We start from the raw sequence: 27,788 nt of genomic DNA, 5'->3' as shown, positions 1-27,788 counted from the left end.
CTCATACATACCCTACCAGAAAATATTTTTGTTAGTCTTTAAGGTGCTCCTGGACTCTTGCCCTTTTCTGCTACTGCAGACAGACTAACACGGCTACCCACCGTGAATTATCTGCATTGTACACTTTTTCAAAAGAGAAGACTTTTCCCTCGCTCCCTTAGTGAAGCCTTCTATTCTTCTGGGAGGCTTTCTGTTGGTAGATTTCGTATTGGCTCTTCCATTGCAGCTTTGCCTCTCTGTCTGCTTGCGGATTAGACCTGACTTTCTCATGGGGATATTTCGGCCTGGCAGCACTTTCAGCCGGGAGGAAGGAGCTTGCCTAGAGGGGGTCTTCCCTCTGTTTAAAAGGTGTGTAGTTTCAGGGGCTTAGGACCGTGCACCAGTGGCTTTTCGAAGTGCTGTAAACAAAAGCACTCTGCCCTTACTCTAGCAGTCTTGCTACCTAATGTTAATTTGCAGTTATTGTCATTAAGAAAGTGCTTTTCTCTGGGGGTGGGGTGAGGGGTGTAAATCTGCCTGTACGCTTTCCTTCCTCTCCACTTTTCCCCACCCCCTTGCAAATGCCGTCTTCTGAGTGGCTGAGCGACTGCATCATAATACAGGAAGCCCAAAAAGCATGGGGTTAAGAAAAGAAAGCTGGCATGTGTCTACCCCTATCCTTTCCAAGCTGTCTCGATAGTCATTAAGGATTGCCTTTTTAAAAGGTTTATATAAAACCACGAGCTGGTTTCAAGTTACATAACTAGCTGAACTTGTCAGTTAAGGGAACTCGGATGTTAACTCTTTCCGGACCTGATCTAAAGAATATATAGTGAAAAGCCTCATTGGCTGGTCTCCATACAGTATTTGCTTAATTTTTTGCATGACAAAAATGTTGGGTGTTGGAGAAGATTAATACCAAATTGTTTTGTGTGTGTGTTTTAAAAGGATTTTTTAAAAAAACCAAATAATAATAGTTTCCCCAGCTAGAAGGGCATATCTGAAAGACAGACAAACTATTGTTCTCATCATTTTTTGGTTATGTATTGGTTGGATATGTTGTTGTATTATGTGGGACAGAATGGAACACTAAGTAAGAGCCTGTCGGCCCGCCGTTGAGCCACCCAATCACAAGAGTTGGGGGGAGAAAGAAGGCGGGCATTCTGACAGTATATAAGCCAGGCGGGGAGCCGGTATCCTCAGTTCAATGCAGTTACTGTTACAGTGTGTTACTGTTAATATCTGTTAGCTGAGCCTCTGGCCTCTTGGTGTTACCCACGATACATAATAGTGGCGACGGGGATGGGATCCCGATGCTGGTAGGCCACCAGCGTGGGAAGAACTGAACGAAACACCAAGGTACAGACAGAGCCACGATAATGGCTAGCCGGGCCCAGGGTAATATGGAGCCGTTTAATCCAGCCACTCCCGAGAAATGGGCCTCATGTGCTGAGGATGAGGTACCATATGGTCGCGAACGACCTCACATCAGTGGGAAAAAAGAAAGCGGTTTTCCTAAGCCTCTGTGGCCAAGACACATTCGAGTTAGCTCAGGGATTGTTAACGCCCGTTGATATCGACGTGGCCACTTACGACGACATTATAACGGCCCTGGACGAACGCTTCACACCTAAACCGTCTCAACTGGCGAGACGCGCCGAATTCCAGGAATGACGCCAAGCGCCGGGAGAAATGGTCACCGAATACATCGCCGTTTTAAGGCAGGCCGCAAAGTACTGTGCGTTCCCCGATGTGAAAGATAGGCTCCGTGACCAGCTGGTTATTGGCCTTAGTGACAAGAAGGTCCGCCGCTGTCTTCTGTCCAAGAAATCCGTGACTTTTGAAGAGGCTTTGGAAGATGCAACGCAAGCCAAAGCAGCTGCCAGGGTTTCCAGTGCATTGGACCTCAAGGGAGCGACGTACGGCACGGGGTCCACCAGAGACACAACCCAGGCTCACTACGAAAATGACAGTGATATCGAGGGGGAAGAAGACTCCCACAGAATGGGCAAGGAAGATGCTCGAAGGCCAACAAGGGAACAAGACCACGAGTCACCACCGGCTGACAGTGCGCAAGCTGTGGTGACCCCCATGACCGTCAGTCCTGTCGATTTAGAGACGCCAAATGCAGGGGTTGTGGGAAGATCGGCCACATCGCTCGGGCTTGCTGTTCCGCCAGGCGAAGTGGAGGTGGCAACCCTAACACAGCCGAGAGGCGCGATACCAACACACACCCAGCTCACTCGATTGTTGTGGAACCACTATCTCTGCTACCCACCAGTTGATCCCGCCACAGTCCTATTCCCTGGGTCAAACTGCAATGGAACTACACTCCATAAGCAAGGTCCGTATTACCGTCAACATTAACGGGTCCCCATGTGAAATGGAGGTTGACTCTGGGTCAGCGCTCTCAATGGTGTCCGAAGACACATTCCAGCCGGGCAAAGCCCCGAAGCTTCAGAAAAGCGGCATAATACTCACCGACTACCAACAGAAGCGGATGCCGATCAAGGGAATCGCACAAGTCCGGGTCCAACACTTGCAACATGAGGAAACACTTTGTCTCCTGGTGGTCATGGGCACGCGTGTCAGCCTGTTGGGCCTAGAATGGTTCCAAGCATTGAGAATCCAACTAACTGGCATTCACCACGTCACCCCGTCAAACGTCGAGAGTGTGTGGTGCGAGTTTGAAGATGTTTGGAATGCGCTGCTGGGTCGTTACCAAGGTCCTCAAATCCACCTCCAACTTGACCCCAGGGCAGCGCCAATCCGACTCAAGGCCCGCCGGGTTCCGTTTGCCCTCAAGGGCAAAATTTAAAAAAGGGCAAAAAAAATGATACATAATATTCTTCTTTCTGTCTAGAGTACTACAGCTCTGTGAGCTAGGCTGAAGACCTTTAACAGGCAATTCTCAGAGCTCTCATCAAACTAAAATTATAAAGGTGTTTTGCCTATTATCTTAGGTGCTGTGGAACACAGGCAGGACAATGCTGCTGCAGTCATCTTGTTTGTGGGCTTCAAAGAGGCACCTGGTTGGCCACTGTGTGGACAGGCTGCTGGACTTGATGGACTTTGGTCTGATCCAGCATGGCCTTTCTTGTGTTCTTATGTGTTTGGGCAGCTATGACAATTAAAACTGGTACAAAACTGCTTTATTTATTGATAGCCAATGTGGTGTTGTGGTTGATTACAACTGGGGAGACCTAGGTTCAGTTTCCTGTGTGTATGGGTGTGTGATAAGTTTTGTCAAGTTGCTGGCGACCCTATGAATTAATGTCTTTCAACATGTCTTATCATTAACAGCCTTCCTCAATTCTTGCATACAGAGGGCCATGGCATCATTTATAGAGTCAATCCATCTCATGTTGGGTCTTCCTTTTTCCCTGCTACCTTCAACTTTTCCTAGCGTTGTCTTTTCTAGTGACTCTTGTCTTCTCATAATGTGACCAAAGTACAATAGCCTCAGCTTGGTCATTTTAGCTTCTAGGAAGAATTCAGGCTTGATTTGACCTAGAATCTAATTATTTGTCTTTTTGATGGTCCACGGTATCTGTAACACTCTCCTCTAACACCACATTTCAAAGGAATCAACTTTCTTCTTTCACTCATTCATAGTAATGGGGAATACAGTGGTATGTGGCACATCCTTACACGTAAGAATATTTTCTAGCTTCATGGCTGCCCTTCCCAGTCTCAATCTCCTTCTGATTTCTTGGCTGCAGTCTCCCTTTTGGTTGATGATGGAGCCAAGGAATAGAAACTCTTGAACAATTTCAGTTACTTCATTATCAACCTTAAAGTTGTGTAATTTCCCAGTAGTTGTTACTTTTGTCTTCTTGATGTTCAGCTGTAATCCCACTTTGGCACTTTCTGTTTTAACCTTCAGCAGTAGTTGATACAATACAATAAAAGTTTATTGTTTGTGGCCGAAGGCCATCACAGTCTGTCCTACAAAACCCAGCCATAAATCATAACATTAAAACAATCTGACCAAAAAAGCTAGTAATTAAATGCATTAAACACCCCTATTAAAAACAGCTTTAGCCCAGATTTTCTTGGCTGCTTTATAGGAGACAACTGGATTGGTGTCTAAAGGTGAAAACGCATGGTCGCTTTAGCCTCCTTTATTCCCTGTTTCAGCCAGGATTCAGCCAGGATCGAACGCATGCATTTCGCCGAACATGAGAACATTAGATTACTTTTAAGACATTATATGTAAAAGGTACATGAGATGTAAATATGAGAACATCTTTTATTTACAAAAAATGAACATCTTTCTCATTTGTAAGAGACGAGCATTTCCCCAAAAAGCATACATTCTTAATCTTTTCATTCTCTGTATCTCCTGTCTAAGATAAAGTAGACAACAAGAGAAGAAGACATATCTTATTCTCAATGCTGATTAATCTCTCTTCAAAGTGTTAGACTGTTAAGTCAACATTGTTTGCTTGATAAATTAAAATCACAAAATAATATTCTTAACAACTATTCATTAATTATTACATTGCAAGAAATTGCAAGAAATCATGTCTTTAAAGGTGAGAAACCTTGTAACTGCCCCCCCCCCCCATCTCTCTCTTTTAAAAAGAAAATCCATCCACGGCCCTTATCTTATGTTTACACAAAGAAGTAAGAGCTGGCTGCTTGCCCAGAACTGAACAGCAGTTAACGCTGGCTCTCTGCGCAGAACTTGAACAGTTCCTACTGAGCATTGAATGATGTAAACAAACCGTGTCTGAGGGTGCCAATTCTCCCGGACAGATTTACCTTGGAGAGATGCTGAAGGTTGCAAATTGTAGTTTATGAAAGATATATAATAAGCCTTATATATAGCTAAGGCTATAACAATCTACACAGTCAAAAGCTTTTCTGTAACCTATAAAGCACAAGCTGATTTTCTTCTGAAATGTTCTCGTATGCTCCAGGAACCAATGTAAATTTGAAGTGCGGTCTCTAGTGCCTCTTCCTTTTTTAATCCAACATCTGGCTTTTCTTGTTCCACATATGGTAACAGCCTTTATTGTAAGATTTTGAGCATCACTTTACTCGTGTGAGAAATTAATAGTATAATAGTTGCTGCAGTCTTTGACATCTTTTTTTTTTAAATTGGAACATAAATTGACCATTTCCAGTCTGTGACCCATTGTTTTCTTTTCCATACTTGTTGGCATGCTCTTGTTAAAATTTTGATGGATTCTGTTTCTGTAACTTGAAATAGCTCTATTGATATACCATCTACTTATGGTGATTTGTTTCTCCCAGTTGCACTTCATTTTCTAAAACGTAGGTTCTTCAAAAGATTCTTCTTGGTAGGAATCTGTTATCCTTTTATCTATTCTGTATAGTTCTTTAGTGTTTGTTCCCATCATTTCTTTACTTGGTTCTGTTCATTTAATGCAATTCCATGCTGATCTTTCAGCATGCCTAACCATGATGCAAAGTTCCCTTTGATTTCTTGTGGAACAGATCGCTTGTTCCTCCTTTTGTTGTTCACTTCTTATTATTTACACTGGTTATTATAATAGCTCATTTTGTAACTGTATATGAGTCTCTGGAATGCTGCATTTAGACTTTTGATTCTGATTCTTTCACCTTTTACTTATTGTACTTCTTTACTTTTTGTCACCTTTTGATTCTTGTCTATCTTTAGCAATTTTAAGAGTTTAATCAGTTCATCCATCAAGTCTTTGTGTATTCCTCCTTGATAATATCTCTGGTTTCAACCCATAGTTTTTCCGGTTCACATTTGCTTCAATTTAGTGATTCTAATCTGTTCTTTGCATGGTGTTTAAACTCTTCAGGAATATTGCTACATTGTAGTTTAGTACTATTAATGTTTTGGTGTTTTTCTTCAGCTTTATTCTGATTTTCAATATTAACAATTAATGGTCTGTACCACAATCAGCTCCTGGTCTTGTTTTAGCATCTTCTGCTTCTGATTATGTAATCTATTTGATTTCTATATTGACTGTCTGGAGATGTCCACATATACAATTGTCTGTTTGGATGTCTGAGATGTGTTCGCAATGAACAAATTGTCTTCACTGAATTTCTATCCTGCTTCACTTTGTGCTCCTAGCCCAAATCTTCCAACAATATTTGGTTCTGCTTTGTTCCCTACTTTTGAATTCCTGTCACCTATGATTATCAGCACATCTTGTTTGGATTTTTAATGAATTTCTTCCTGGACACTTGCATAAAAGCTTTCAATTCCTTTCTCATCAGTATCTGTACTTGGGCCATAAACTTTAATGATGGTTCATTCTATTGCTAGGTTTTCCATGAAGTCTGATTGATATTATTCAATCAGAGTTTGCACTATAGCCCCTAACTGCTTGTGCTACATCTCCCCTCACTCTTAGAGCAACTTGGTTTCTTCTGTGTTTGTCATTCCCCCAGTAAAACACTTTGTGATTTTCTGCCTGAAAATGTCATTATCCAGTCCACTGTAGTTCTCATTCCCAGGACTGCAACTTCCTACTCAGCCATAAAGCTAATGCATAGCCTTTGGGTTAGTCACAGAACTGTAGTGGGAATAAACTGGAGCGAAAACTATATACAACACTGTGTGCTCCCTAGAAAAACAGCACAATCACGCTGTGATAGGTTAGATAACATTGTATGGGCCTATCTGGACTCAAGTGTCATTGACATCACAAATAAGAAGGCACAATATCATTTCCTCCTGCCAGTGCTTCTTGAACCAATGGGCAACAAACCAGATTGCTGGGAGACCTGCCAACCTTTGCTACTAGTCAAATGAAGGCTACAAGTGCTAAACAGGAGTTCTGAATTCAAAACCAGAGCACAAGCAAAAATAAGCCCTAAATAAGGCTACTCAAATACAATATTGCTGTTTAAAAAAATATATTACTAGGTAAAACCTCACTAGCACAACCACAGTTGAAAAAAAGCAAGAAATTTACAAACTGGTCCAATATAGACACAATGCAATAGTGCACTAGGCATTACAATGATGTAAACATAGGCGTAAAATGCTCAATTCATATCAAGTCCATACATATAAAGTGCAATAATCAAGCAACGGAATCAAGACACTGTGCAATGGGCTTCTGGTATAATTCCCATTTCATGTAGAATTTTCTCAAGCTTCTAGTCCTTCCGTATGCCAAAGGTTCATTCATAAGATAAAGGAGTGTACCTTCCTAGTATGCATGGACGGCTGACATGTACATATATTATGCCATGTGCAGATGGGTGGTAACATTCTCTACCCAACTCTCACCTTTGTTTCATCCAGTATTTCTCTAAGATGGGGGGGGGAGTTCATAGAAGGATAAAAAATTGTATGCATAGGAATCCATAAGGAAGAAGAGTGGTCAGCAAAGACAGGGGAGAGAAGAATGTGTGTTGGACAGAGAACTTGAATCCATGCCAGCTAAGAATTTGAATGTAAAGAGAAGAGTAGACATGGGGTTGCAATTGGAAAGAACAAAGTTTCAAAGAAGGCATTTAAGGATAGGGAGCCTGAACTTGCTTGAACTCATAGTTGGACTTGGAATGGTATAGAAGGCAGAGAGATAGTTTGACTCAAAATATTTTAAAATGTTCAACATTTACAGGGCTGATCATTTGACCTCTTACTCTGGATTTATACACTAATTCTTGCACCCTTATTGTGCAACTAGTGCACATTGTCTATTTTTTTAGTTAATATCATCTGTAGTATTTCTTTCTGAGCCAATTTTTTTTTTTTTTTTATTTTGCTTTCTTGCTGACCTTGAATGAACCGAGACCTATTGCAGCCTTGGAGATTAGCAGGATCACATGGTAGAGGACTGGGAAGGCAGTTCCCTTATGCTCTGTTTCAAGAGGCTCCACTTTGGGTTAAAATGTATTTTACAATAAATGTACATCCCTTTTCAACCATAATGGTTCTCAAAGCCAGTATCTGTAATTTTCCACTCTCGCGTGGTTTGTTCTTCCAATCTCAGAGCAGCCAATTCTACTGTATTATTTTGGCAATTTTTACATGAATGTGAATCATCTGATAAACCTCTAGGTAGGAACCAGACTCCTGCTCTCCTCTTTGTCCAATTCACCTCTCCTGTCTTCTAGCCACGAGAGATGAACAACCAAACAAAAATATTTACTGCCATAGTGAAAAGAAAAGAGCAAGGTGCAGAAAATTGATTGTTTTGGTCGTTTATGCATGGGAGTTTTACCTGAGATACGTTGCTCGCTGGACCCACACTTTCCTGTTCCGAATCTATGCACCAGCAGTCTCCAAGTTCAAATCAGGAAGCATTTGAGTCCCCATCCCTTGAAACGCTGCTTTGTAATTGGCTGTAGTGCTTATTGTAGTGCTCCACAGAAACCCAACTGGGGTGTTAAGAAGCATTTTTTTTAAAAAAATGGAGCTCTCTAAAAGGAACAGGGAGGGGGGGAGAAACCAAAGCCTTGTTTTTAAAATCCTTTCTCCTGCTCAGAAAGAACTCTGAGGAAGCAGGATGCATTTGCATTCCCGCCCCTTGACACGCTGCTTTGTAATTGGCTGTAGTGCTTTCTGTAAGAGAAACATCACTCCCCCAAGCTTTTGTGTCCCGTGCTTTGCCTTGTGCATGATGATTTCACCTGGGCGGATCTCAGAAGAGATCGAAGAATCGGGTTAATAGAGGAATGGGAACTCCCGTCATTTGTGAGGGCTGGCCGCAAGGTGATCTCTAATGGACGGAAAACTCATTCATAACTCCAAGGAACAACCGAGGCAGACTGGGGGCGAACGCAAGTGAAAGTACCTATGCATAAATGACCATAGAGAATTCTTAGAGGTGGAAGGACTGAGGGAACTGGTGCTTCTATTTCAGGTTGTATGCAGTAATACCTGGCCACACTGTTAAGAAAGGCCAAATGATAACTTTTTTTCCTTCAGGGAAAAAATATTTATAGTGACACTGAAACTGCACAGTTGCAAGAGCTATCCACAGTAATTTTGTGTTTGGTAGTCTCTCTTTCTCTGTATCTGCAGAAAAGGAGAAGACTGAAAGTGTATACGATAACCATCTTCAAGTACTTGAAGAGCTGTCATATAGAGGATGGTGCCAAGTTGTTTTCTGTTACCCCAGAAGGTCGGACCAGAACCAATGGGTTAAAATTAAATCAGAAGAATTTCCATCTAGGCATTAGGAAGCATTTTCTCACAGTTAGAGCTGTTCTGCAGTGGAGCAGCCTTCCTCGGGAGGTGGTAAGCTCTCCTTCTCTGGAGGTTTTTAAGCAGAAGCTAGATGGCCATCTGTCAGCAATGCTGATTCTATGAACTTGGGCAGTTCATGAGAGGGGGGCATCTTGGCCGTCTTCTGGGCACTGGGTGTGTGTGGGGGAGATAGTTGTGAGTTTCCTGCATTGTGCAGGGGGTGGACTAGATGACCCTGGTGGTCCCTTCCAACTCTATGATTCTAATGAAATTTACAGAAAATATGTGGGATAGTTGGGTTTGTTGCCAGGCTCCCTGTGTCCTACATCTGTTCAAAAATGCCTTCTGGAGTTTATATATAATATTTGCATGAAAGCATGACTGTTCCTTTGCACAGTTCATCTACTCCAACTGCTTCCTTCTCTCCCCTAAAGAGATTATTACCACTCATTCGTTTCTAAATATATAATCTTTCTGAACTTGTTTCGGAGGTGGCTGTGTTCTTTCTGTTGGTTGCATTCTTGTTTCAAAGAGCTACCTTTGAACCGTTTTTAAAAGAAGCTGCAAAGGGATTTGATATTAAGGATAGGGCTGCCAACTTTTGATTTAAAAAAATGTGGTCCACCTTTGTGGAACCAGGGTAGAACATTTTAGGTCAGGGGCAGTTCAGAGTGGAGCCAGACCAGAAAGAGGCAAGTTATGAGTAGCGCTTGGCAGAACCTGCTGGGTCATGGAAAAAACCTGGCAGAATCTAGAATGTACTGATACATCAGACCCTTGTGCCAACCATAACTGGTTGACTATGCAACAGTAATGTGCAAGTTTTCACAGAATATCTCACTGGAATGTACCAGTTTACAGCTTGCCAACTTTACGGGAAGAGGGGCTGCTGGGTTTTCCCCTGTACCTGGGTTTTTTCCCTGTACCTTTATGGGAAGAGGGGCTGCTAGATTTTTCCCTGTACCTTTCTGCAGTAGCTTTTCATCCTACCCCTCTTACATTCTAGCTCCCCTGTTCCTCCTCTCTGAAAATGTTCTCTTTCTCGTTTCTCTTTCTCCCCTCTCTTGACACCCCACTGGCACTAACTGCACCCCCTCCGCACCCATGGGCCACTCTTTATCTCTCTGCTTTAATATTCTCCTAGCTGTCCCCCCTTTCCAAACACTCTCCAGCTTTCATACTCTTTCAGATCCATATTAGAGCGCTGAACTAGGATCAGGGAGACCCAGGTTCAAATCCCTACTGTGCCATTGAAGCTCAGCAGGGTGACTCACAGTGCATTCCTAAAGATAGTTACTCCAGTCTTAAGTCCATTCATTTCAATGGGCTTAGACTGGAGTAACTCTCCTTAGGAATGCACTGTTAGGCCAGCCAGTATAGGTATAGCAGTGGCAATTGACTATGATAACTAGATGGATACACCCAGTTCTGAGGTAGAATACCAGTGCTGGAAAGGAGCAGCAGGGAGAAACATTGGCTTCCATGCCCTGCCTTTTGGGGGGTATCTGGTTGACCACCGTGTGGAGCAGGATGTTGGACTGGATGGACTATTGGTCTGATTCTGCACCGCCGCTCTTACATTCTTGAGTATCCTCCTGTCTGAAAAGCTGACTTCTATTTTTTGGTCTCTTTAAAATTTTCCAGAAAATAGGGACCTGGCCTTTATAATCATATACTCATATGGGCCATAGAGTGTTTTTAAAAAAATCTGCAAAATAGAGCCAGGAACAGACAAGGAAGATTTCTCTACAAACCTGAAGGAAGCCCCGGGATTGCAGATTGCCCACTGAAACTACATTCTGAAATTTCAGGGTCATTTTGGGAGGTTGCTAAGCATCCACAACAATATTGCCAGGCCTTCCAAGCCTTGGTTTCTATAAAGCAAACGGTGGTGGTGGGGAGCAGGATGGGCTTGGAGTCACACAAACAAAGGTGACAAGGTGTGGGGTTTAAGAAATATTAAAAACCACTCACAGTTATTGGTAACAGAAGAAAAAAATTGTGAGGGTTCAAAAGGGAAGAAGGACCCTCACATGTGTCACACCTCCTGAGACTTATTTACTATATGTTCTCATCACAGAAATGCCCTTCAAATGTCATTAAGGAGATGCATAGTCAACCTGATGATGGGAAATGTAAGGACCCAACTTCTCTATAAAATATGAAGCAGCACTGAAAGTGAAGCTGCATGTAAGTTGTTCATTGTGAACTAAAAGGTATCATCTTACCTTCTGGATCTTTTCTCTGAAGTCAGCTTCAGAAAAGTAAAACATTATTTTGTCATCTTTGATTTCAGGCTCAGTCTAGCTACTTGGTTGTCTTTTTGCATATTGCTTAATGCCTGTGGAATAAATGCAGCTCTGGACTTGAAACCTAATATAGTTCTGATGTTGGCTGATGATCTTGGGATTGGAGATTTAGGCTTCTATGGAAACAGTACTATCAGGTAAGGTGTTCTTAGATTATCAGTTATCATTTAAAAAAATAACTGGCAAGTAATTTCCCAAACAGTTTTGGTCCATCAGAAAACTACAAAACATGGTTGCTACCAGGTTTAGCCATGATGCACCATACCGCTTCTAGATTGATCCCAAAATTTATTGGGGTCACCATAGCTTAATGACAGATCACATGCTTTCCATGGAGAAGGCCCCGGGTTCAATCCCTGTCATCTCAGGTTAGGGTTCTCAAGTAGTGGGTTCTAGAAAAGACCCTTGAGTGCATGAGACCTTGGAGATCTGATGCCAATCAGAATAGATGGTACTAGGATAGATGGACCAGTGATCTCACTCAGTATTGGACAGTATTTCTGTGTTATGTTCATTGTGTCCACACAGTATTTCTGTGTTTACATGTTCTTTCTCTTTCCACACTCTTAGCCACCCCATACACCAATCTATGTCTGTTATTTTAAGAAATGTTTCCCAAGTCCTGGGCTTCAAAACTAGTATTTACTAACTGAAACGTTAGGGATCCATTTTATATAACCAATACTGAAAATTGCTGAGGCATTCTTCAGAAGTTAGGCCATTTAAGGAGATCTTCTTAGAAGTGGAGTCCTTACCACATGTTCTGCCCTGACCCCCAAATATGGTTTGCTCAGGTTCCCTGCCTTCTGATTGTTAAATCAGAGTCATTACCTGCTAGGTTTCTCATTTGCTTGCTTATGGTGGGAGACCACAAGCTAGCTGTATAAGGTTGCCAACCTCCAGGTACTAGCTGGGGATCTCTTGCTATTACAACTGATCTTCAGCCAATAGAGATCAGTTTCCCTGGAGAAAATGGCTGCTTTGGCAATTGGACTCTATGGCATTGAAGTCCCTCCCTCCTCCTCAGGCTCTGTCCCAAAAACCTCCTGGGGGGGGAGGGACCTGGCAACCCTACAACTGTAGCCTGTGCCTGCTGATGCTCAGCTGAAAACTGGGGCCAAAGGGGGGGGTGATCATCCTGGGGAGAAAAATTAAACACCGCGTTTGTTCATCCCAGTTCTTCAGAATACCACCACCACGTGGTTTGCCTGCTTATACATATTATTTGACAAGTCCTCATCTTTCTAGAGTAGGGTTGCCAGGTCCCTCTTCGCCACCGGCAGGAGATTTTTGGGGCGGAGCCTGAGGAGGGCAGGGTTTGGGGAGGGGAGGGACTTCAATGCCATAGAGTTCAATTGCCAAAGCAGCCATTTTTCTCCAGGTGATCTGATCTTTATCGGCTGGAGATCAGTTGAATTAGCAGGAGATCTCCTGCTACTACCTGGCAGTTGGCAACTCTATTCTAGACCCTTCTGTTTAGCTAGATTGAAGGCTAACCCCTCTATGGTTATGCAGGGCAGAATTCTGAATATACCATATCCAGACAGGACTTGTCCTTGCTCTTCTGGCTCTATCGATTCTCTAGCTCATGCCCTTTTGAAATGCCGCTTTTACGAGGAACTTCGATCACATTATCTCTCCCCCCTTTTAACATACAAATCTAGTGCCTCTGAGTCTGACATAATGCCTTTTCTACTAAGTGATAGGGATCCCAAGGCTACATTGTCAGTGGCAAGATTTGTTTCAGTCCTTATATCCGTCAAACACTAGATATATGCTGCTCAAGAACAATGGATCAAGGAGCTTCTAAGGGATAAAAGGAAAGGAAAGGATTTACACAAGATATACCACTTGTCAACAAATTATTGTGGGTAAAATCAAATTATTTAACACACTATTTTCTTGGTATTTAAATGAAATGCTGAGATTGAACTGCTAATGTAATCATATTAAGGTATTATTATTTTTCATATTAGCACTCCTAATATTGACCGGCTGGCAAAGGAAGGAGTGAAACTTACTCAACATATTGCGGCCGCATCCCTCTGTACCCCAAGCAGAGCAGCTTTCCTGACTGGCAGGTACCCCATCAGATCAGGTCAGACATATTTTGAAATGTACATTTGAATAAAGATTTGAGCTTGAATGAGCAGCCAAACAAAATAATAAATAGCCCCATCATGAAAAGGGTTTTGGTCTTTGAAAACCCTCATATGAGTCTTCACTATGCTAAGCTTAATATCACAAAGCAGAACAAAATTCAAGTCCAGTTGTACCTTCAAGACCAACAACATTTTTCTGGGTATTTGCTTTTATGAGTCAAAGCTCACTTCATCAGTTATACATTGCCTCACACTTCATTGTCGAGCTAGCTGAGCAAAAATCTTTTGGATCTGGGACTGAATTGGCAAGGCTGAATAATACGGTAAGCTTTTAGCTCAAGAAGAAAAACATGGACCCTTGAAGAATGCTGCTGGAGGTTTACTCAATCAATCAATCAATCATCACCTTTATTGGCATAAAAAGTTTCACTCTTGTTGATGCAGGCATGGCTTCCAGCGGTGGATATCGGGCTCTGCAGTGGAATGCCGGCTCAGGAGGACTCCCCGCCAATGAGACCACTTTTGCCCAGTTGTTGCAGCAGCAGGGTTACACCACAGGACTTGTAGGTATGAAGAAACATTTTGTCTTCCTCATGAGCGTCCACCTGGGTTAATCCTCCGAACTGTAGGTCTTTCACTTTTTTATACATGTGCTAGTTAAGTTTCAGGTACAGAATCTATAAAGTGGGATAGTAGGTAATATGTAGGCTACATTTGTAATTACTGCTTCAGGATACATATTGTCCTGCTTGTAATGCTTGGTCATATTACAGATGAGATTTTTATCTCACCCTTGTTCCAAGGAACTCAGGGGGCAGTGTGCGTAGTACCTTCTTCCTCCTTACAAGAGCTCTGGGAGGTAGGTGAGTTGAGACAACGTAATTGGCTCAAGGTCAGAAAGTGACTTTCATAGTGGCATGTGGGTTTGAACATGGATCTCCATGAGCCTAGCCTGACATTTTAACCACTGTTCCACATTGGCTGTCAACTCTACCCTCTGCTGCTCGATGGGAGATATGGGTATCCACCAGTATATTCACAAGAGGGGGAAAAGACTTTAATCCTAACAAAAAAAATTAAGTATGTGCGCTTAGAATTATGATGAAACTAAATAATCGAAACAACCTGTGGTCTGGCACAGTTTTCACTGATTAGTCAGTAACCAAGCAAATGCTGCAGTAAGCATTTGAGTAGATACTAAACTTTAGCAATTTTGTTAGCAGTTATGTCGACAGATTTTCTTGGCTGCATAATCGCGTAGCATATGTGACTATATAAGATGACTTTGGGGGCAAAAGTGAAAGGGAAAAGGGGATTAAAATACCACTCACTAAAAAAATTAATGCATCTAGATTCCTACTGATAATGTATGTATCTATGTATAAACACCAGGCTTGATTCACCTCAGCAGGTTCATGGCTGCTTTTTTCCCCACCCAGAACACCTGTCCACAGAACCTATGCATACCAGTGACAAATGAAGGGCCCTTAACAGGGTGATTATTTGTCACACTGAAATAAGCTTTCTTCTGTAAGTTGATGCCCAAGCCCTAACTAAAAGCCAAATAAAACCCTTGCTAAGATAACTCTCCTTTCCAGAGCCACAAAATCCCTATCCAAAGGGGAGGGGGGGTTTCTTAATTCTTCTTAGGCTGTGGCTGGCTTACCCCCTCCCATGCAGTGGAGTCCCAAGGACTTTGGTTGAATTTGCATGAGGCCTAAATCACCAGGGTTGAAAGCCCTGGAGGAGAAGCGAGATTTTGCCACAGCAAGTAAATCCGACCCCATTGTAGCTTGAAGAGTTGGCGGCATAACCCGGAGATATGCTGACACTGTACCGCGCCAATGCTGTTCTGCTGTAAACCTGACATTGGTGCAAACCAGCACTGGCACAGTTGCACTGAGAGCAAGAAATGAACGACACAAGGGGAAGAGTAACAAGAAATGCACTGAGAGCAAGAAATGAACGACACAAGGGGAAGAGTGCAGTCCTAAGCAAAGTTACACCCTTCTAAGACCCTCAACTTAGAAGGGTGTAATTCTGTTTAGGATTTGCATTTAGCATTCTAAGCTCATTCACCTCACATCCCACCCCAGTGCTGGTATACCTTGGTACCAGCAAAAGAGAAGGTGCAATATAAATACTGTGTTTTTTTTAATTCAATGGGAATAAAATAAATAAAATAAAATCCTACTGCTGACTTGCTTCTCGCCATGCCTACACAACTGCGGCACAGTTTCAGATACTAAGCCTGCAGCCAAATCACAGTTTTCCTAAATTTGAACTCCTGCACTATTTGTGTACGCTGATGGTTCCCAAACTGAGGCGGTTGTATATGATAGCACGCTGTGACAGTTTCCTTGACTCCAGAACAGCGTATTTGCAACTGTCCCTTACTCGTAGCAGTCCAAAATATGCCACAGCCAGGGAGAAATTTCTTGCAAAGTGGCTACTAAAATCTCAGCTACCCCTGATGCTCATAAATTAAGGTTATTTTTAAGTGGCTGTAGGAAGAACTACCCAATTGACGCTGCTAAATTTAGTTTTGCTGTAATTTGTGTTTTTGAAATTCTTTTGGTGTATGGCCTATGGGCTATTAAACCTCAATAAAATAAAGTCCTCCTAAGCAATATATAAACCTCATAAATAAATAAAATTGTGATGTTCGTATTTATTTTATTTATTTACAAAATGTTTAGGCAACCTTTCTTCTCATTCAGGGCCACTAAGACAGCCGCCAGTAAAAACAAAACTTTATAAAAACATATCGTAAAAACAATTAAAACAAAATGAAAACCAAATACATATCACATAAAACAGTAATGAAAACACAGGCCAGCAAAGGGAATGCCAAACAAAGGGAATGCCAAACAAAACCAAAATCTTTGCCCAGAAGACAGTGACCAGAGGAGACACACATCCATCCCTGGGGAGGGAGTTCCATAATTTTGGTGCCATGACCAAGAAGGGCCTCTCAGGTTGCCACCCACAATCTCAGAAGGCAGAAGCCATCCAAAGGAGGGCCTTGGAAGATGATCGTAGTGGTGGGTAGGTTTGTATGGGAGTAGATGATCTTTCAGGTATGGGCTGCTTCTCACACTACTACTGCAGACAAAAGAATCTATCATCCCTGCATTCACACATATCTATCCTGTTTAAATGAATGAACTGTTGTGCAGGTTTGTGAAACATAAGATCTGTGATCCAGCAGGTAAGTTCGAATTTGTATTATAGGCTTACCATAAGGTTGGATCCGAAGATCTGTCAGTGAAGGTGCTGATGATCACAGATCTTCCCTGCTTTCTCTCCCCCTGTCCAGCAAGCATATCCAACCCCAGGAAGGTTAACTAATGCAAGTTACAGGACCTACGTCTGTGTCGGGAGGCCATGGTGGGGAGGGTAAAGAAGGTGGAATTGCTCCCTCCTGCCTTTTCTGTGAATGGAGCTTCACTGATGGAAGAGGAAGGGAGTCATTGTCCCCCTTCTGCCTCCCCACTGCAGCCTCCTGAACCATGTTAGTGTTACTCCGCATGGGTTCTGTGCCCCTGGGATACTTCCCTGGGGTTGTAAATAGCTGATGGGAGCAGAGAGGAAGACCTGGGGAAATCAACAATCCCTGTAGAGACCTTGCCAGTCCTTGTGCTGGATCCAACCCATATTTGGCACCTGTCATCCTATGTCTACCAAAATTTAAGTGAAAAGTAACACCAAATTCTTTGCATCATGTGTAGACCAACTGAATAATTCAGCTTTAGAATAGCTATTTAAAAATTTAAAGGGGAATAAGGTGAGAAGAATATCTCTCACACAGGCTCAATAATGGTAACATTCTCTTTTCTGTTCTGATTTCCAGGGAAGTGGCATCAAGGTGTAAACTGTGATTCTGTCAACGATCACTGTCACCATCCTTTAAATCATGGTTTTGATTATTTTTATGGTATGCCTTTCACTCTCTTGAACAACTGCCAGGACAACAAGCCTCCCGAGCTGGATGCAGCCTTTCAGGCTAAGCTGTGGTTTTATACTCAGCTCATTGCCCTTGCGGTGTTCAGTGTTCTCATGGGAAAAATCACTGGGTTGATCTCTGTTCCTTGGAAAGCAACCTTGTGCTTTGCTTTGTTTGGATTCCTGTTCTTCGCTTCCTGGTACTCCAGTTATGGCTTTGTGAAACACTGGAACTGTATCATGATGCGCAACTACAACATTACTGAACAGCCAATGAAACTGGAAAGAACCACTTCTCTCATGCTACAGGAAGCAGTGTCATTTATTCAGCAGTAAGTAACCTGTTTTCTGAAACAGCAGCTGTAAGGGCCCCAAAATTTACCTGAAGTGTTCATTCTCCTTTGTTTCTTTTCAGCAACAAGCAGGGACCATTCCTTCTCTTTGTTTCTTTTTTGCACGTCCACACGCCTCTGTTTACAACAGAAAAATTTCTTGGGAAGAGCAAGCATGGTTTATATGGAGATAATGTAGAAGAAATGGACTGGTTGGTAGGTAAGTGGGCTTTCTTGACCAGCTCTCCTTTTTGGTAAGGGAGAAAACAAAGCTGCTTCAGTACAGCTCTTTTTCTTACCTGCTATCCCCTGCAGGAAGAGGCATTGGCTAGAGTACTGTTAATATACTAGAGGTGTAGTAGAGTCTTTGTCTCGTACGTTGACTTATTTTTGTACCAGGAGAGTGAAGTAAATTACTGACAATAAGCTCACCTAGGATGACGATTGCAATTCCCCTTCAGAGTTGCAGTCTGTTACTTTTGTCTCGGGAGAAGCAGAAACTTGTTTTGAAGGAGATGTGAGGACTACAGAACTTACATTTGTGTTCAGTCATGCAGAATTATTCATTCTGCAGTCTCGATTTTGACATGTCTATTTGGCTAGAATTGGATGCATACCCAGAGGACAGTTATTAACTCCCTTTCAATACCACATTTGGGCTCAACTGAAAGCCAGCCTAATGCACATTGCCAAAGGGAAGGAAACAAAGATTTCCTAGTGAGTGTTTTCAGGAACCAATATGGAGTAATCTGTAGTGCTGAACCTGGATCAGGAAGACTTGAGTTCAGATCCCAGGTCACCAATGCAGCTTACTTAGCAGCCTTGGGCACATCACTATTTCTTGGTCTAATCTACCCCAAAGGATTGTTGTAAGGAGTAAAAGAGATACGTCCATATCTGTTATTCCCTGAGTTCTTTGGAGAAAGTGTGGGCTATCAGAGCCAAACTATAACTTACTTTTTTCACTTGTTTTCAGCTGTGGGGAAATGCTTTTAAAAAAGAGAGAGAACCCAAACAGGATTGGAAGGGTGCTGCACGGGGAAGAAGGGCTCCTGCCTTCCCCACTCCCCCCCAGCAGTTTTCTCGTGTGAAAACCCCAGAGGGGGAGTTATTTCTTCGCTCCATGTGGAGTATCTGTGCATGTGGAGCAGCAACATTGGTGAAATTGCTCCCCAATCCTTTCCTCCCCCCCCCCGCATGGTGCTGGATCCAACCCATATTCTGAACCCATTTTAGCTCTTCTCTCTCTTTTTTATTATAAGAAGAAATTCAATTTGCTGCTGAGGAAACATGTGAAAACACATCACATTTATTCGAATGAATACAATTTGTGTTACCTTCCTAATGGATCTTTGATTTTTTTTAATGCGTAGGTCACATTCTAGATGTAATTGACAAGCAAGGCCTGAGAAACAATACGTTTACTTACTTTGCTTCAGACCATGGAGGACATCTGGAAGCTCAAGAAGGTACAATCCAGCTAGGTGGCTGGAATGGCATATATAAAGGTAAGTAATGCATGGCTCTCCTAAGGCAAATGAGAGCAATTTCTCTTGAACAGATAACATTCATATTCCAGAACATGTAAAAAACATATTTATGGCACCCAACATATGCATGCCACAGGAAACTCTCTAGGATATGGAGTGTACCACAGGATATGGAGTACACCACAGATACACATACTGTACTCCATAATGTTTTAACACTTGGCAGTAGCTCCTAGAAACTTTCCTTTGTTTTTAGAATGGGTAATGGCAGTTATATAGTATAATTTTAAAAAAACAAGTATAAACAGATTGTTTGGAATTAAGCCAACTTAATCTCATTGATTTCACACATTTTGGTTTAACTGTGGTGCAAATTAGCTTCAATCATATTAATAATCTGAAAGAAACTGTTTTGTTTTCAAGAAATCTGAGTTTTTAGTTGTTTTCCCTTGGCTCGGAAAAAATCAGTTTCCACCATATCTGGTTAGATAAAGCCCATTAGTGACTCGAAAATACATTTTACTGGCATGTACAGGTAGGTAATCACACTTTTGAGTACCTTCTTTTCCCCCAAACAGCACTGCAGCCTATACTATTTTAAAAAATAGTGTTCTTTGTATTTGAAAGATGTCAAAAGGTATGAAAGACCCCTTTAGAATTAGGAGTTTGGGAAGTCTGTGTCCTCTCTCTCTCATGGCATGGAGGAGAGAGAGTGTAAGAAAAGGGATGGCAGGTGGGAGAAAGAGGGAGAGACTAAGGGGAGAGAAGAGAAAGCACCAGAATGGAATAGCTACTCCCACAAGTTTCTTGCAGGTCCCCACTTGTTTCATTCTGCCCTTTCAAACTGGTTCAGCCAAGTGTCCTGGGGGAGTTCATGTGATGGATATTCAAAAAGATATCAGAGAAACAATTCTGTCCCCCCCCCCACCCGGATCAGAGACTTCTAAAATGTTTTTAAATATCTCAGCATGAATTGACTGTTAGCTGCATATATCTAGGGAGAATTTTCCAGTTTTAATTTTTTTATTATTTTCTGATTTAACTATTTCAGTGTTAAATCCACCGAATGTACTACGGAGGAAAAAATCACAAGTCGGTTTAGTAATCTTGTGTATTTCTGACAGTGATGACAGGTGTATTGTGTTTCCAATCTAGGGGGCAAAGGCATGGGAGGCTGGGAAGGTGGAATCCGTGTGCCAGGCATATTGAGATGGCCCGGCATGCTCCCTGCCAATTCTGTTGTTGATGAACCAACCAGTCTGATGGATATTTACCCGACAGTAGCTCATCTGGCTGGCGGAGCTCTGCCACGGGACAGGTATAGAACCTAGATTCTTACTTGCACCACCAGTTGGTAGTGAAAATGCAGGGTCTGAACATTTTGGTACAGGTAAATTTCATCACCCAGAATATACTTAGCTAGTAAAGCAATGCTCCTATATTTAAGAATCTACTAGTATCACCCTAGATTTTTAAATGTCATAATATTTTGCTTTTACACAGTTGTTGTTGAGATCTGTAGTTCTGTTGTAGTTTTCAGTAGGGCTGTCAAAAAAAAAAATTCGGTACAGTTCGGATTCGGCCGAATTTGGCCCTTGTGGCTTCGGTACGTGCCGAAGTCCGAACTCCCCCACTTCGGATCCGTTCAATTCGGCGGGAATTCAAAGTTCGGAAAAAAAATTCGGCCAAATAAAGCCATTAAAAACACAACCGCGCCTTTCCGTGGCTCTGGGGGGGGGCATTTTTGGGCTTAGAGGTCCCAAACTTTCAGCAGAGCTTCAAAGGACGTATATTGAAAGACTCCCCAAGTTTTGTAAAGATTGGGTCAGGGGGGGCTGAGATATGGGCCCTGAAAGGGGTCCCCCCCACCCTTAATGTGTATCTCTCCGCAGAGCTTGCCGCCCACGCACAAAGCTCCCGGCCGGACAAACAGCTGATGAGAGCAAGGGCGGGGCAGGTGCTAAGAACTTTGCAAAGCAACACAACGGCAGAGCAACCCCTTTGCAAACATGCAAAGGGCGGGGCAGGTGTGAAGAATTTTGCAAAACAATACAACTGCAAAGCAACACAAGCACACAATGCAACACCTTTGCAACAGTGCATAGCAACACCTGATGCCTGGGAGTTTGCATACCATGGAAAGGGACAGAGGCAGCTAGCTATGCATAATGAGCAGGAGGGGGTGGAATATCTCCTTTTGCATTGGACTTGGGACCAGGCAGATGCATTCTTTAAGTCACCATTTGAAAACCAGTTTTGAGCAAGCATCAAAATAACCTAACTGATCTTATGAATGAGGAAAAACCTGAAGAATAAAAATGAAGCCCCCCCTCAAACCAGGGAGAGAGAGACTGAAGGGGGAACGCACACCCCAGGCAGAACCGGCAAAAGCCCCCTTTGGCTTCCCCCCCCCCCACCCACAGAAACTGCTCCCTCCCCACACACACACACAGACTCTGCTTTCCCCCCACACACACACACAGAAAAGAAAAAATATAGATTAAAGCCCCCAAAGGGGTCTTACTGTGGCTGTCTTCTGTTCCAGCAGGAGGGGCTGGGAGGCTGGGTAATCCAATATGATTCCATTTGTATCCAATATAAGATCCATACGTATGCATCTCTCGAGGGTGATCCATTCATCCCAATAGGGGAAAGGGGAAAGCCCATATCTCGGGGGGCCCTGACCCAATGTTTACAAAACTTGGGTGGTATCTTAAAAAGCCTTGACTGAAGCTCCGCTGAAAGTCTGGGGTCGGCACACCCAAAAATGCGCCCCCTGCAGCCATGGAAAGAGAAAAGGGGGGAGCCAATATTTCAGCCCCCACTGAACCCATCTTTACAAAACTTGGGTGGTCTCTTAAGAGGGATTCTCTGAAGCTATGACAAAAGTTTGGCGGCTGCACCCCCAAAAAAGCGCCCCCTGCAGCCACGAAAATGGAAAAGGGGGGAGAGGAAAAAGGGGTGGAGCTCATATCTCGGGGGGCCCTGACCCAATGTTTACAAAACTTGGGGGGTATCTTAAGAAGCCTAGTCTGATGCTCCGCTGAAAGTTTGGGGTCGGCACACCCAAAAATGCGCCCTCTGCAGCCATGGAAAGAAAAAGGGGGGGAGCCCATATCTCGGGACCCCCTGACCCAATGTTTACAAAACTTGGGTGGTCTCTTAAAAAAACCTGTCTGAATATCCCCTGAAAGTTTGGGGTCAGTACCCCAAAAAATGCGCCCCCTGCAGCCACGGAAAGGAGCGAATGTGCACAAGCACCCCCTCACACACACATGAGGATTTCCCTCTCTCTCTCTCTTTCCCCGGCCGGCCGCACATCAGCTGATTCCTCCAGTACTCAATCCTGACTGATTGGCGAGAAGAAGACCCAGCTTGGCCACCGATTGGCCGGGGGAGGAGAATGCTGCTTACTGAAGGTTATGCTGTTTACTGACGGCCCCGAATTGGCCGAATTTATTCGTGAACTCCCGAACTCGCTGAATTCGGCCCCCCCGGTTGCCCGCCAGTTTTGAGTTCGGTTTGTCCCGAACTAAAAACCGCCGAATCAAGGGAAATTCGGCTGATTTTCAGTTCGGGCCGAACCGAATTGACAGCCCTAGTTTTCAGAGTAGTTTTCTGTTGTAGTTTTCAACTTTTAGCTAAAAGTTGCTTGGGGGCAGTTTGAATACAGAAGTGGTACAGGTGCTAGGAGGAGCTAATCTTTTCCAATATGCCATTTTTTATCTTACTGTCCAACTCAAGCTGCTATTTACTGTGCAGGATAGATGTATCATGATTCTCCCCCCTTCCCCATGGGAGCAAATAGAAGGGGTTTATGATTTATATCTGGCAAACATAATAAGGGTCAAATACATCCAGCATTCACACTTATTCTCAGATCAAATTAGTAGTGCAGATGGGGCTTCGTTCATTAAAAAATAAAAAATAAATAGATCACTCATGAATCTCGTGGTGTGATTTGACCCTCTGACATTATTGTTGATAAGCTAAATAGCTCCTGCTAAACAATGTCATTTTATTTATTTATCTAATGCATATGTATCCCACCTGTCTAATTTCATGGAACTCAAGAAAGTATATTGAACGGTTCTCACAAATTCTCCCAGCCATAACATGTAAAGGGGTTATGACTTGGGCATTTATGGTGGTGGTGGTTTTGGAGACGTCAGAGAACCATACAAAAGTAGAGGTAATGCTAGGAGATAAAAGCCTGGCACTTCTCAGAGTCTGACAAACAGAAATAAGCAGCTGTGCAGAACCAAACCTGACCTGATTAGGTTGGTGCTGCAGAGTAGGTGGAACAGTAGATGGAAGAAGGAAGTTACCTTTCCCTCGACATGGTTTTCCCATTCAAAATCAAACCACCTTTTCCCACCACTGTTATTTCACTTGGAAAGAGAAAGGGCAAAGAGAGGGTGCTATTGTGGGTTGGAGATGGTTTCAATTGATGAAACTGCATGAGGAACATAGGGTTGTTGTTGTTTTTTAAAAAAACCTTCTGTTCCAATGGTGCAGCCACAATCTGAATCAATATCCCCAGCAACTGCAGCTCCTGTTTAAAAAATGCTGGGAGGGACCATTCACAGATGGCCACATCTCTCCTTTATGGGGAAAATGTTTAGTAGACTGCAATCTCTCTGAACTAAAAGCCTTTTCTACTTTAATGACTTCTTTCTCACTTCAGAATAATTGATGGAAGGAATCTCTTACCTTTATTACAACACAAAGTGAGACACTCAGACCATGAGTTCATGTTTCATTACTGCGGATCATACTTGCATGCAGTACGGTGGCATCAAAAAGACAGTAAGTATGAAGAATTGTCCTAAGGGTGGGAATAGGTCTGTATTCAAAAAGCTATTATCCAAATCTCAGTTACTCTAAATTACTCTCACAGCGCATTCCTGAGAGGAATGGCTGTGCCGGTTTCAGGAGGCAGCGCAGCTGCGCTGCCTCCAAAGGAGGTTTCGCCCCCTCCCACACTGGAGGCGAAACCTTCCCCTTCATGAAAAAATCCCGTGAAACCCTATGAAGGTGGTGTATCTTGCAAAAATAAAAAAGGGGTGTTCCCGACCCAAAAGTGCTTTGGAGGCTGCGTACAGGTGGCTCCTTCCCCAGCCCAGTGCTGGAACGCCCCGGGAACGCCTTCTGGGACGCCAGAACGCCTTCTGGGATGCCGGTGCGGGCTTTAACGCCGGTGGAACGCCATCGGAAGGCCCTGTCAGTGTCCTAGGGTGGCCCTGCGGCCAGTGTCCGGGCCTTCCTGTCGGCATCCGGGTCACTAGCACCGGCATAAGTTGCCTGGACGCCAGCGCAGGGGCCCCAAATGCCAGCGCAGCACCTTCCTGGCCTCCTAAGGGCTTTCGCCCTTCAGGCTCAGGAATGCGCTGTCAGTTATCTTGGTTTGTCAATCTGATACAAAAGCAATTGTTTAATGGGCATTATAATATGTATTTACAATCCTCAAGAAGAACATGTTGGAGAGGCAGCAACCTGTGAGCTGTGTACTTAATGTGAATACTCATATAGGGTGTGATTGGCCTATTGTAACTCTGAGGGGAGCTGTAATTTACTTGTTCTGTTGTACAGATCTTGTTGGATGCTTCTCTTGTTTTCCCATTCCCTCTCTTGTATTTCTTCTCTGCCTATAAACTGGATATATTTTGAAGGTCTTTCAGTTCTTGGAAGGCCTGCAGTTAGTGACTGCTTATTGCAATCCTGTTGTAGGGAACTTTACAGAATGCAACTTCGCCTATGTGGAACTGGTTTTACTTCCACAGCTTTGCTAAGAGAAAACAAATGACCACAAGAACTACTTGCAAAAAAACAAAGGTGACAGAATTCAACATCTGAAGTTGGAATCTGCAAACATAAATCCTCAGTGCCACAATCTTGCTCTCAAAGTGGGGAAAAGGAGGGAATAGACTTCCAGCAGTCCTTGATTAAAAAAAAAACAGTAATAAAGGTAGAGTCAGAAGATCAACCTCCAGCTTTTCAGTGGTGGTTTGCCATAGATTTGTCAGGAGTAAAACCTCCCTTTACATAAACGGAGGAGAAGACTCCTCGTCACCTTCTCTCAATAGATTCAGGCTAGAGAGTAGGGTAGGGAGCCTGCTAGAACTGCTGTCGCTGCTTTTGATCCATGTTTGTAAAACATGAAGTCTTTCTGAAGATAGACAGCCCTTCACTGCTTACCCACTCTCATTGCTTATCTCATCTTATGGATAAAGATGAGCAGTATGCTTAAAAATAGCTTTGAAGGAGCTCTGGAACAGGAGCAGGGCTCTGCAGGTTTGTTAGCTCCGTCACCAACTTGAGTGGAAAAAACAATCACCGTTTTTTCTCTGTGGCCGGTTTTAATGCCCTACCATTTTTTGATGTATATGGTAGGTTCTCTAACACCCCACATGGCCAAAGGATCTGTCCATGAAACCATAACCCACTTCTTCTTTTCATGCAAACTCTATGGTAGTTTAAGTGCTCTCCTGATAAGCCCTTGTAACATTCCCTAACCATTCAGATGATTATCACATACTTAATCTCCTTTCTGTTTATGACATTCAGACTAATTTGCCTGTTCCCAAATATATTTGAGCTGCTCTTAAAATCCGAGCCATCACCATTAATTCAGAATTAGGATAATCAAGAAGTAAACCTGCTTAATCGATGTTATTTTAAAATGTGTACATTTTTCTTCCTTTAAATTCAGGAATAATATTCTGTTCCTTTGCATTGTAACTTTTTATTATCCTTGTCTAAAAACCAGTGTGCTATATAGACTTTTCAAGAATAAGGTGACCTTAGAATTGGTGTAGTGTCTATACACATACTATAAGTTTCTGTTTTTTGTAGGGGGGGACTATTAATCATTTACCATAGAAAGCAGATGTATATAATATGTTTGCTGTTGCATTTGACTAAATGAGATCAAAGGGGAACAGGAAATGTGAGAACAATATATGATTGCCAAGAGCATTTAAAAAGCTGGTGGTTGGGGTTGGCAAGGAGTATAATTTAAGTTCTTGGAAGTCAATAGTTCTTCAGGGAATGTGGCTGCATCCTATCATCTTCACTATTTACTTTATCAATCTTTTCCCTCCCCAGGTGGTGCTGTATGGAAGGCCCATTATGTGACACCAATATTCTCCTCCGAAACTTCAGAGGCCTGTTATGGAAAAGGAATTTGTCCCTGTTTTGGAGAAGGCGTAACCCATCATGATCCGCCTTTGCTGTTTGATCTCTCTCGAGACCCATCTGAGGCTATGACCCTGTCGCCAGACACTGAGCCACTTTTCTATGCTGTTCTTAAGAGAATAGGCAAAGCTGTGGATGAGCATAGGAAGACACTCACTCCTGTCCCACAGCAGCTGTCTATTCATAACATAATGTGGAAACCGTGGCTGCAGCCATGCTGTGGAACATTCCCATTTTGTTGGTGTGACAAAGAAGATGGCACTCTAGACACCCATAGAGTGGGCTAGCCAACAAGTTACAAATTAGCTAAAATAATTCTACTTTTCCTGGCTATCATACACCTCCCACCTACAGATGTAAATAATTTTAATGTACTGTGGCAAGTATTTGGATGGGAAACCTCCAAGGAACACCAGGGGCATGACGCGGAGGCAGGCAATGGCAAACCACCTCTGAACATTTCTTGCCTTGGAAGCCCTACGGGGTCGCCATAAGTCGGCTGTGACTTGACAGCGAAAATAAAACGGTTTGTCAAGGTTTTTGAAAACATTTTCAGATATATGAAAAAGGAAATGTGCTGCTTGAATTTTTTAAAAAAGCTTGTATAAGCAGAAATGTTGTGTGTGTTAAGTGCCGTCAAGTCGCTTCCGACTCATGGCGACCCTATGAATGAAAGTCTTCCAAAATGTCCTATCTTTGACAGCCTTGTTCAGATCTTGTAAATTGAAGGCTGTGGTTTCCTTTATAGAGTCAATCCATCTCTTGTTGGGTCTTCCTCTTTTCCTGCTGCCCTCAACTTTTCCTTGTTAGAAACATACAAATAAACTTAAAATAAGCATTTACAAGGGAGCAAGATAACCAAGGTTGCATATCAGGGGGGAAGGGAGAAAAGAGACTGAAAATGGAATGGGGAGTTTAAAAAAATCCCCTTTCCCCCAGCACCGTGTTTCAGAGCTGAATCTCTTCTCCCTCTGGGTGCTTCTAGCCATTTTAAAAATCGTGGGATCTCTTATTCGCAGACATCCCACATCTGTTTGGCCTAGGGTTGTCATCCCTAGGTTGGGAAATTCCTGGAGATTGGGGGGCAATGCCTGGAGGGAGTGGAGTTTGAGGAGATTAGGAGCTCAGCAGGCATGCGACACCATAGAATCTGTCTCTAATTGCTCATTTTTGTGGTCGATCAATCATAATTCTGGGAGATCTCCGGGTCCCACCTTGAGGTCAGCAACTGCAGTATGGCTCATAAGTACTCTGTAATAAAATTACTACAGAGGACTTAG

The 27,788-nt window shown here is 43.0% G+C and overlaps 1 protein-coding gene across 2 annotated transcripts; it reads left to right on the top strand.

Annotated features, from left to right (window-relative positions):
- Positions 1–268: 268 nt before the first annotated feature.
- On the top strand, positions 269–26,809 carry LOC130488128 (arylsulfatase D-like). Of its 2 annotated transcripts, XM_056861720.1 has the most exons (10): positions 269–348; positions 11,430–11,579; positions 13,419–13,540; positions 13,989–14,111; positions 17,398–17,821; positions 17,905–18,041; positions 19,195–19,329; positions 20,467–20,629; positions 23,999–24,120; positions 26,419–26,809. In XM_056861720.1, exons 1-10 carry the CDS (start codon positions 269–271, stop codon positions 26,793–26,795), a joined length of 1,833 nt encoding a protein of 610 aa, XP_056717698.1. In that variant the 3' UTR covers positions 26,796–26,809. The 2 variants fall into 2 exon arrangements, with proteins under 2 accessions (XP_056717698.1, XP_056717699.1); XM_056861721.1 differs by lacking the exons at positions 269–348; positions 11,430–11,579 and having other exon boundaries at positions 13,413–13,523.
- Positions 26,810–27,788: the final 979 nt, after the last annotated feature.

This window comes from Euleptes europaea, chromosome 16, assembly GCF_029931775.1.
Source record: "Euleptes europaea isolate rEulEur1 chromosome 16, rEulEur1.hap1, whole genome shotgun sequence".
NCBI lineage: Eukaryota > Metazoa > Chordata > Lepidosauria > Squamata > Sphaerodactylidae > Euleptes > Euleptes europaea.
The sequence above is the reverse complement of the archived record's forward strand: the minus strand, read 5'-3'. Positions and strand labels throughout refer to the sequence as shown.